This window comes from Lepus europaeus, chromosome 10, assembly GCF_033115175.1.
Source record: "Lepus europaeus isolate LE1 chromosome 10, mLepTim1.pri, whole genome shotgun sequence".
NCBI lineage: Eukaryota > Metazoa > Chordata > Mammalia > Lagomorpha > Leporidae > Lepus > Lepus europaeus.
Genome location: NC_084836.1, coordinates 8384219 through 8395706, shown reverse-complemented (window position 1 = coordinate 8395706; position 11488 = coordinate 8384219). Strand labels below are relative to the sequence as shown.

Sequence of the window (11488 nt, the reverse complement as noted above, 5' to 3'; positions counted from 1 at the left end):
CCGTCACGTGACCTGCGCGGCCCGCGCGCGCCGTGGCCGGGCCCTCCCCCTCCCCCGGGGCGGTTGCTAGGGAGACGGCGCGCTCGCGGGGCGGGGGCGCGTGCTGGCTCTTAAAGGGGCCTCGCCCCGGGGGCGGGAGTTCGGCTTGCGCGGGGCGGGCGCGGGGCCGGGCGCGGCGCCGTCCTCGCGGCTCCGGGTCGCTGACGCCGTCTCCGCGCCGGAGGAGGGCGGCGGGGCGCGGGAGTGTCCGTGCCGCTGCGCGTCCCGGCGGCAGGCGCGTGCAAACGGTTAAATGTGATGCAGCACAAATGCGCTTGCTGCCGCCTCGCCAGGCCTTGCGGGAATTTCTTTAAAACATTATCCTCCCCCCACACCCCGCCTTATCCATTATTTATGTGTTCGTGGGAGTGTGGTTTTGTAACCAGGGCGGATGAGTTAAAACAAAAAAAACAGCACCGCAGGACGGGGGTGCGGGGCGAAGGCCCAGGCGCCCTGTGCGGGCCCCGGGGCGCGGGTCTCCTCGGTGGCACCTGCCCTGGCCCCCCTGCCCTAGCCAAGCCGGGGGATTCCAGCCCCCCGCCCACGGCCGCGTCCCCCGCGGCTCCTCGGCCGGGCCGCCATTGCTCCGGGAGACCCCGCTCCCCCCAGCCCAGGGCCTGGGGACCCTGGGGCTGCCCGGAGCCCACGCAGAGCGGCCCTGCAGCCCCAAGCGCTCCACTTCCCTAGCCCTGGACATGTGCTTTATCTTGCAGGACACCGGCAGCATTTTTCTTTGTAAAAGCCATTTTTAACAAATACTGATAAAAGAGGCAAGTGTGCAGGATCCGCATAAACCCCGTGGACACGGTGGGCAGCCCCGCAGCCCGGCTGGCGGCGCACGGGGAGCCTGGTGGACACGGCGCGTCCTCAGCCTCGCGGGCTCGCGTGTCCACCCCGGTCTCCCTCGGGGACGCCTTCCTTGAAACCCGGGGTCCTCTCGTGCGGCGGGGCGGGGGCGGCTCAGGGTCCAGGGCAGAGGGGCCACACAACCACAGGAAAGGGCGGCTTTTGCTCCCTGAGACCCCCGGGTCTGTGCAGTTCCCCCCACCCACCCCTTTCCCCAGCGGGGCTGCCCTCCTTGGGGGGCGGGTGGGTGACTGTGACTGAATGCGTGTGGCTGTGGCTGTGTGTGTGTGACTATGAATGTGTGTAGATGTGTGTGTGTGAGTGTGTGACATGACTGTGTGTGTTCCAGTGTGTGTGAGTGTGTGACATGACTGTGTGTGTTCCAGTGTGTGTGTGTGTGACAGTGACTGTGTGTTCCAGGGTGTGTGTGAGTGTGTGGGAGTGTGTGTGTAGCAGAGTATGTGTGAGTGTGTGACTGGGAGTATATGTGTGTGACCATGTATGTGTGTGACTGTGAATGTGTGTAGATGTGTGTGAGTGACAGTGACTGTGTGTGTTCCAGACTGTGTGTGTGTGTGACTGGGAGTGTGTGTGTGACCATGTGTGTGTAACTATAAATGTGTGTAGATGTGTGTGACAGTGACTGTGTGTGTAGCAGGGTGTGTGTGAGTGTGACTGGAAGTGTCTGTGTGTGACTATGAATGTGAGTAGATGTGTGTGACAGTGACTGTGTGTGTTCCAGACTGTGTGTGTGTGTGAGACTGGGAGTGTGTGTGTGTGACTATGAATGTGTGTAGATGTGTGTGACAGTGACTGTGTGTGTTCCTGACTGTGTCTGTGTGTGAGACTGGGAGTGTATGACTGACCGTGTCTGTGTGTGACTGTGAATGTGTGTAGATGTGTGTGACAGTGACTGTGTATGTTCCAGACTGTGTGTGTGTGTGACTGGGAGTGTGTGTGTGTGTGACTATGAATGTGTGTAGATGTGTGTGACAGTGACTGTGTGTGTTCCTGACTGTGTGTGTGTGTGAGACTGGGAGTGTATGACTGACCGTGTCTGTGTGTGACTGTGAATGTGTGTAGATGTGTGTGACAGTGACTGTGTGTGTTCCAGACTGTGTCTGTGTGAGTGACAGTGACTGTGTGTGTAGCAGGGTGTGTGTGGGTGTGTGACTGGGAGTGTGTGTGTGACCTTATATGTGTGTGACTATGAATGTGTGTAGATGTGTGTGACAGTACTGTGTGTGTTCCAGAGAGTGTGTGTGTTACTGGGAGTGTATGACGGTGACCGTGTGTGTGTGTGTGACTGTGATGTGTGTAGATGTGTGTGACAGTGACTGTGTGTGTTCCAGAGAGTGTGTGTGTGTGACTGGGAGTGTCTGTGTGTGACTATGAATGTGTGTAGATGTGTGTGACAGACACTGTGTGTGTTCCTGTGTGTGTGTGAGTGACAGTGACTGTGTGTGTAGCAGGGTGTGTGTGAGTGTGTGACTGGGAGTGTGTGTGTGTGTGACCTTATATGTGTGTGACTATGAATGTGTGTAGATGTGTGTGACAGTGACTGTGTGTGTTCCTGACTGTATGTGTGTGAGTGACAGTGTGTGTAGCAGGGTGTGTGTGAGTGTGACCTTATATGTGTGTGACTATGAATGTGTGTAGATGTGTGTGACAGTACTGTGTGTGTTCCAGAGAGTGTGTGTGTGTTACTGGGAGTGTATGACGGTGACCGTGTGTGTGTGACTGTGATGTGTGTAGATGAGTGTGACAGTGACTGTGTGTGTTCCAGAGAGTGTGTGTGTGTGTGACTGGGAGTGTGTGTGTGACCTTGTGTGCAGTGGAGTGTGTGAGTGAGTGTGAGACAGTGAGTGTGTGACTGAGTGTGTATAACTGTGTGACTGTGACTGAGTTGAAAGTGGGTGGGACTGAGTGTGAGTGTGTGAGTGTGTATGTGGCTGAGTGTGTGTGAGTGTGGCTATGGCTGAATGTGTGTGAGTGTGTATGTGGCTGAGTGTGTGTGAGTGTGTATGTGGCTGACTGAGTGTGTGGGTGTGAGTGTGAGTGTATGTGTGTGTGGCTGATTGTGAGTGGGACTGAGTAAGACTGAGCCTGAGTGTTGCTGAGTGTGAGTGTGTGGCTGTGGCTGAATATGGGCAGGACCGACTGTGAGTGTGTGTGACTGAGTGTGTGAGTGTGTGTGTGGCTGTGTGGGAGTGGGACTGAGCCCGAGTGTGTGGGTGTGAGTGTGTGTGGCTGAGTGTGAGTGTGTGTGACTGAGTGTGTGAGTGTGTGTGAGTGTGTGTGTGGCTGTGTGTGTGGGGGACTGAGCCTAGTGTGGGACCGAGTGTGTGTGTGGCTGAGTGTGTGTGTGTGAGTGTGTGTGGGGGACTGAGCCTAGTGTGGGACCGAGTGTGTGTGTGGCTGAGTGTGTGTGTGTGAGTGTGTGTGGGGGACTGAGCCTAGTGTGGGACCGAGTGTGTGTGTGGCTGAGTGTGTGTGTGTGAGTGTGTGTGGGGGACTGAGCCTAGTGTGGGACCGAGTGTGTGTGCCAGGGCAGGAGCAGGCGCCAGGATGAAGCGATGGCATCGTTGGTTGGCTCAGTTGCTTTGTGCATTCACCAACACATGGAGTCTTGTGTTAAACCCCCAGGAGACAAAGGCACACACACGCACACACACAGGTACACGCACACATGTGCACACTCCGCATGCGTGTGCACACACATGGTGACAGGCGCCAGTGCTGAGCTGTGTGAGCTTCTCCCCATGTCTGTGACCAGCCACTAGCTACCGCGTGGCTTAACATGACAGCCTGCAGGGCAGGAGTCCCACTCTGTGTCACCAAGCTGCAGGCCAGGCCTGGTGGGGGCTGGCCCCGGCTGGGAGCTCTGGGAGAGAATCTTCCTTGGCTTCAGCTTCTAGAAGCTGCCGGCATGGTGGGGCTCGTGGCATGGGCACCCCCGTCTCTTCCACCATCACGGCACCGTCCCCCACGGTGCTCCCTCCCTTGGTTACAGTGGGGCCACCCGGAAACCCCGGGCCGGTCTCCCCATCTCAGGGTCCCTCCCTCAGTCCCCGCGGCCAGGCCCTGTGCCCCCGGGGAAGGCGCAGGGTGGGTAGGGAGGTGTTCACGGTGCTGGGGTTTAGGGGCCAGGATGCCTTGGCAGTGCAGGTGGGGGAGCAACCCAGGCCTGCAGGAGATGCTGGGAGGACTTGAGAGGCGGGGACATTTGACGTGGGACTTGGAGATGAACAAACAGCTCAGAGCACGGGTGGGGTGTTCTGGGGCCAACCTGCACGGCACGGGGCTGTGCGGACACGGTACGTGTGTGTGTGTGTGTGTGTGTGGAGGGGGCTGGGAAGGGCCATGGGTGCCGCTTGAACTTGGACTTGTGCTCAGTGGACAGGGGCTGTGGTACCCGGCAGGCGCCTGTGCTTACTTTCTCTCCCTCGGCCTGGTGGCGGGCGGGCGGGCGGGCTGGCCGTGTGCCATAGCGCCTGATGTTTCACGTGGGGGTCAAGGCAGGTTCCCTGGGCTGTGTGAGCCACCGGCATTTCCGGGAACCGGAGCCGCTGGACACCAAGAATCAGCAGATTGGGGCTGGCGCCGTGGCTCACTTGGTTAATCCTCCGCCTGTGGTGCTGGCATCCCATATGGGCGCCGGGTTCTAGTCCCGCTTGCTCCTCTGCCAGTCCAGCTCTCTGCTGTGGCCCGGGAGGGCAGTGGAGGATGGCCCAAGTGCTTGGGCCCTGCACCCCATGGGAGACCAGGAGAAGTGCCTGGCTTCTGGCTTCGGATCGGCACAGCGCTGGCCATGGCGGCCATTTAGGGAGTGAACCAATGGAAGGAAGATCTTTCTGTCTCTCTCTCTCACTGTCTATAACTCTACCTTTCAAAAAAAAAAAAGATATATAAAATAAATCAGCAGATTGAGAGCGGGCTGACCCCACCCAGCTGGAGGCTTCTCCTTCCGGGTCTTGCTCAAGGCTGGAGTCTCAGCGCCGGGTGCTGGCCCGGCCTCTTCCTCCTCCTGACGTCTTGTCATTTGCCAGCGCAGCCTCGCACAGCCAGGCTCCCGCCATCTCCTGTTGCTCAGGGCGCCTCTTGCGGTGTGGGGAGCAGAAGGCAAAGCCCCAGTGTCCTGTCCCGCCTCCCCTACACTGCTTGAGTGTGGGTGGGACATCCAGGCAGTGGTGGCTAAAAATAGCAACAGCTAAAGCTTTGTGTAACAATGTTTCCCGGACACTTCTAGATGCTTTATGTAGTTTAATCCCCACACCCAGGAGGCACAGGTTCTTCTTCCATTTCATTTCTGAGGATCCTGGATTTGCACTCACACATGGAAGACCAGGAGGGCGCTGTGTGGCACAGCGAGGTAAGCGGCTGCCCGTGACGCCTGCATCCCGTGAGCCAGCTGCTCCACTTCTGATCCAGCTTCCTGCTGACGCTCCCGGGAGGGCAGTGGGTGACGGCCACAGTGTGGGGGACCCTGATGGAGTTCCAGCCTCCTGGCTTCAGCCTGCCCCAGAGCTGGCTGTGGTGGCCATTTGGGGAGTAAATGGGACAGAAGATTCTGTGTGTGTGTGTGTGCTCGCACATGCATGCACACGTGGGTGTGTTTCCCTCTCTCTCACTTTCTGCTTTTCATTCAAATAAATAAGTTTTTCAAAAATGTGGAAAACACAGAGATGATTAGAACTCAGGTTCTGGGGCCGTGGCTCACTGGGTTAATCCCCTGCCTGATGCGCCAGCATCCCATATGGGCGTTGGGTTCTAGTCCCGGCTGCTCCTCTTCCAGGCCAGCTCTCTGCTGTGGCCCGGGAGTGCAGTGGAGGATGGCCCAGGTGCTTGGGCGCCTGCACTCGCATGGGAGACCAGGAGGAAGCACCTGGCTCCTGGCTTTGGATCGGCACAGCGGCGGCCATGGCAACCATTTGGGGTTGAACCAACTCAGGCTCTGCCTGCATTCAGAGCCCCCCTGAAGACAGGAGTTGGCAGGCGACCTGCGTCCCAAAGCAGCAAATTCGGACGCCTTAGGAATCCCCTGCCCTGAAGCGAGGCTAGCTATTTATAGAAAGAGGGCATGCAGCCGATTGGAAATAGGCCCGAATATGGTCTTCCTTGGGCGAGGGACTCGGGAGCGCCAGTTTTGGCCAAGGGATCTTTTGGGAGTGTGATTCTGACCAAGCCACTCCTCTGTTTAAGTCACTTCCAGGGTGGCAGAGTGGAATGACCTTGGCGTGGCCCCCGGCCGGCTGTGGGGGAAGCTCCTGCAGGGAGACCCCTCCGGACGTCACCGCTCCTGCTCCCCACCCTGCCTTCCGTGGGTCCCGTCGATCCACCTGCTGTCTGCTGCCTGGTCCCTGCTCCGGGCCGTTGCGCCTGCTGCTGCTGCTGCTTGGACGGCTCATCCTGCAGAGCTGGGCTGCCGCCGCCTCCTGCCCTCCCAGAGGCACCGCCGCCCTTCCTTGAGCCATTCGAGCATTTGCCGGGTTCCAAGGACACAGGAAAGCTCTGCCTGGTCACTTGCCACTCCTGGAAAGCACGAGTTCCCCGAGGGCAAAGACCCCTGGACCCTGGACAGGGCTGACGGGGGGGGGGTAGCCAGACACTCAGTGGGCACCAGTCTCCTGCCTCCCACTGTTCCAGGCACTGAGGACGTGGCAGGGAAGACAGACAGACGCTTGGCTCCTGTGGGAGCAGCAGACCGGCGATGAACACGTACAGCACGGAGGTGATGTCCAGCTCAGATCTGTGTTGCAAGGGGACGGAATAGGCTGCACGGTGGAGACGATGGGGCTGCGTGGGCCTTGTGAGGAGCCACCTCCCAGACAGACCCCCATGGGGATGAGGGGCGGCATCTGAGCCGCAGGAGCTACAGGAGCTGCAGGAGCTGCAGGTGCATGGACTGCGGACCTGCGGGAGCGCAGGGAGCCACGGGCATGGGGCAGCACGGACAGGGAGGCTGAGGCTAGCGGGCCCAGGAGGAGAGTGTGGATCTTGTTCCCAGCACAGCGAGGAGGCTCCGGGGAAGGCGCTCAGGGCGCGAGGAGGGGGCGCCACGTGCTTGGCGTGGGGGAGAGCCTGGGGCGGCTGCAGAAGCTCTGAGCGGCCAGCGTGGCTGCTTCCCCAGTCTGCAGCTGCCCAGCCACCTGAGTGCATTTTCAGGGGAGCAGAAGGCTGTCCCCCAAAACAGGAAGTCGTGCTGGCTAATGAGGGCCACCAGAGCTCCTGCACAAAGACACCCCGAATCCTGCAGTGCCGTGCAAAAGATAGTTTGCCTCTGGCTTTCGGGGCAGGACTGACAGGGGGTCAAGGTCACAGTTCTGGGGAACTGACGCCTGGGTCGCTACCGATGAAACCCAGAGACGCCAAGGCCCTGCCCAAGCCCCCTCGCCTTGCTGCGCCCTCCCCCTTCCCAGTGAGTGTGAAACAGATGAGAAGTCTGGCGCCTTTCATCTTGCAGCCCGACCTCGCCCGGCGCTTCCTGGTGGCTGGGACAGCCGTTGCTGTTTCCAGAGATTGTCAGGGATCTGGGGCAATGCTGTTCTCTCTGGATTCTCTGTGACTTCAAGGAAAGTCGCAGCGATGGCACAGGTGGCCTCTCTGGCCAAGGCTTGTCGTGGAGCCTGCCGGGGACCAGTGTCCTGGGCTGTGTGCCTCCGGGCTGGGGGAGGGGCTGGGAAATGTCAGCTGGGAGGCCCTGGTTTCCTGAGACAGACTTAAGAGAGAAGCTCCTAGGGGTGACACTAGGGAGGAGCTTCCCCCCAAGCACGGAGGAGGGGCTGCGCCCGATCCTGGGCCGGGGAGAGATTTCCCAGGGGTGCACAGGTCTCAGGCCTTCCATCCGCTGGTTCACCCCCCAAATGGCCACGACAGCCGGAGCTGCGCCGATCCGAAGCCAGGAGCCAGGAGCTTCCTCAAGGTCTCCCACGTGTGTGCAGGGCCCAGGGACTTGGGCCATCCTCCGCTGCTTTTCCCAGGCCATTACCAGGGAGCTGGATTGGAAGTGGAGCAGCTGGGACACAAACCAGCGCCCATATGGGACGCCGGCACGGCAGGTGGCAGCTTTACCTGCTATGCCGTAATGCCAGCACCACTTACTCTTTTTTAAAAACAGCTTTGTTGGGACGGATTTAACATACAATATGGTATGTATATATGTAAAGTGTACAATTGGATGAGCTCTGACCTGTATAAGACAAGCCTATGACATCATCATCAAGACACTGACCATATCCATCATCTTCATTCCCCTGCCCCTTCCAAAGTCCCCCTGGAGAGCCTTGGTGCTGTCGCCTGCCAATCATTGACCCCTTATTGCTGAGTGTGGTACATTCGTATGGCTAGACCACAGACCCACTCACCTGCCTGGGTTAAAGGAGCCTGCTGGGGGGTGGGCATTGTGGCAAAGCAGGTAAAGCTGCTGCCTGGTACGCCATCATCCCATATGCGCGCCGGTTCATGTCCTGGCTGCTCCACTTCTGATCCAGTCCCCTGCTAATCCTCCTGGGAAAGCAGCGGAAGATGGCTCAAGGGAGATCCGGATGAAGCTCTTGGCTCCTGGATTCAGCTTGGCCTAGCGCTGGCCACTGAGGCCATCTGGGGAGTGAACTAACAGATGGAAGATCTCTCTCCCTCTCTCTCCCTCTCTCTCTCTCTGCAACTCTTTCAAAATATGTAAATACATTTTTTAAAGGAGCCTGCTGGTTCTCTGGGGGTCAGTTGGCTGGCCCAGCTTGGACGTGGCTTCACACCGTGATAGACCCAAGTCTGCTCCATTCATGTCTCCCAGCTTCCTTGGGCCAGCAGGCCAGCCACAGAATGTGCTTCCGTGGGCAGTGGCAGAAGCACAAGTGGGCAAGTCTCACACTCCCGATGTGACCACAAACATCCCATTGACCAATGCTTGTCACCTAGCCAAGCCCAACATCAGTGGGCTGGGGAAGTGTGATGTGCCCACAGCGGGAACGGAAGGGTAGCAGATACCTGCCAAACAATGAATCAAACCTAAATCCCCAGAATGCATTGCTCTCCTATTCTCCGGGCGCTCCCCACTCCCTCGTTCCCACTGTTCCGCTATCCCGTTATCTTTCTAAGTGCCTACCCTGCCTTTCCCCGAAGCGGCAGCAAACAGCTGTGGCTCCCAGGCTGTCTGCATGCCTCAGCCCACGCCAGTGTGAGTATGCGTGTGCGTGCCGAGCAGGACAGGGTGCCCGGGGTGCCCGGGGTGCCGGGTGCGTCTGATTCTCAAACCACCCGGACTTAGGCCACATCTCGTGTGGGGTGACAGCAAAATGAAGACAGCTCTGCACGTGCAAAGATGCGGAACGCTTACCCCGTCAGTATTTTGGGAAAAAAACTTTCCAGAAAGAAGAGAAAGGGATGCCAAACAAGATGAGACATGGGCTTTTTGCAAAGATTTATTTACTCACTTACTTAGGAGGCAGAGAGAGAGAGAAAGAGAGCGAGCGAGCGCTTCCATCTGCTGGCTCACTCCCCCAGTGCCTACAACAGCCAGGGCTGGGCCAGTCTACAGCCAGGAGCCAGGAGCTCCCTCTAGGTCTCCCATGTGGGTGCAGGGGCCCACGCACCTGCTGCCTCCCAGGTGAGCTGGCAGGAAACTGGACTGGAAGCAGAGCGGCCCAGACTCAAACCAGGTGTTGTGAGGTTTAAGCCTCTGTGGCCCACGCCCGCCCTGCGGTCAAGGTCCTTGAGTGGATGTCTTCTTGTGCAGTTGTCTTAGCTCACGGCCGTGGGCAGAGCTCCGAGATATAACAGCCCTGGGCAGGGTGCACAGCTGCTCTTGTGCGATCCAAGGAAGCCACGGCTCCCGCTCCCTACACCATGGGCCCGTCCAGCTGGGTCCTTGGGAGGATGTGGCAGAGCCTCCCACCCGGGGATGAAGCCGTCCTCCTGGATCTGGCTGGGGAGGGGCCTTCGCTTCCCCTCTTCCCCGGGGAGTCTCCAGGCTCTGGAACAGTCTTGTCTGGACATCGCAACATGCTCAGCCATCAGCATCCCGGCGTCCACCCCGCCCCATCTGCATGGGCTGGCCGTGCCCACGTGCGGCCTTCATTCCGTCATGGGCTTGTGTGTCCCTTTCTGAAAGGGGGTGCAGAAGGTCAAGGGGCCTGGGCCAGAGCTTTGCACACAGAACCCAGGGAGGCTGTGCAGAGAGAGGCAGTGACTCGAGGCCCGCTCATTCTTCCGTCGGTCCCACGAGCCAGGTACGGGGGAGACCCAGGGAAGGAGGACAAAGCCCTGGCCCATGAGGTGCCAGCCAGGCCAGACCACGAGCAGAAGCCCAGGAACTCTGCCCGGCTGAGGACAAGGCTGCCCGGCGGCTGCAGGCCCGGGGCAGGGGTGCTGGGCACAGCCAGGGGCCGTTGCATTATCGTAGATGTCAGAGCACCTTCCAGCCAGTCCAGCCACACGGTCCCTGGGCAAAGGCCACGGGAAAGCCGCTCCAAACAGCACTTCCCAGGGTCGAGCCCTCCCTCGAGAGAGGATGCCTTGGGGAGGCATCTGTGTCACAGAATTGGAGCTTTCAGTATCATCGGCATAGCGTGGTGATGTCATCACCCTTCCTCTGTCACCAGACGCCCCTGGGCCTGAGCAAGGGAGGCCCTGTGCATTCGAGACCCCCACGTCAGTTCTCCCCAAAATGTCCTTTACCCTGGCTTTTCTAAGTGAGGATTCAGAGCCCAATCTGCTTACATCTTTAAATCTCTTTTAATTTAAAACCGTCCCTGTTTCCCTAGCACGCACGGAAGGGCGCAAGCCACTGTCCCACGGCTTTAACCAGCTGGTTTGCTATCACAAGTGTGCCTGGGCCTCGTGTCACCTGTCGAGCCCCCTGGGTGGGGAAAGCAGCCGAGGGAAAGAAGCGGGCGGTGAAGGGGGAGACGGGGCACCCACTGATGCTCCACCTCGGAGGGCGTCTCGCGTCCATCCAGCGCCACAGCCTTTCTGAGCACAATGGCCCATCTACAAACGTTGGTCGCTCCTCTCCCTGAAAAGCAAACTTCTGTTCATGTCAAAATGTTGATTGGGCCGGTGCCATGGCTCACTTGGTTAATCCTCTGCCTGCAACGCCAGCATCCCATATGGGCGCCGGGTTCTAGTCCCAGTTGCTCCTCTTCCAGGCCAGCTCTCTGCTGTGGCCCGGGAGGGCAGTGGAAGATGCCCCAAGTGCTTGGGCCCTGTACCCACATGGGAGACCAGGAGAAGCACCTGGCTCCTGGCTTCGGATCAGCACACCAGCCATGGCGGCCATTTGGGGGGTGAACCAACAGAAAGAAGACCTTTCTTTCTGTCTCTCTCTCACTGTCTATAACTCTACCTGTCAAATAAATTAAAGAATAAAAAAAAGGTTGACTTGGGGCCCACGTTGTGGTGCAGCGGGTTAAGCCGCTGCCTGTGACGACGCCGTCCCGTATGAGCACCTGTTCTAGTCCCAGCTACTCCGCTTCTGATCCAGCTCCCTGCTAATGCTCCTGGGAAGGTAGCAAATGATGGCCCAGGTGCTTGGGCCCCTGCACCCCACATGGGAGACCTGGATGGAGTTCCAGGCTCCTGGCTTTGCCTGATCCAACTGTCTTTG

The 11488-nt window shown here is 58.9% G+C and overlaps 1 protein-coding gene across 1 annotated transcript in view; it reads right to left on the bottom strand.

Moving 5' to 3' along the window:
* Positions 1-66: 66 nt before the first annotated feature.
* Positions 67-11488, bottom strand: part of APOBEC3A (apolipoprotein B mRNA editing enzyme catalytic subunit 3A) — a 38359-nt gene continuing 26937 nt past the window's right edge. Inside the window, exon 5 of the mRNA XM_062201877.1 lies at positions 67-255. Coding sequence (XP_062057861.1) covers positions 67-255 — 189 coding nt within the window. The remainder of the gene's footprint in view (positions 256-11488) is intronic.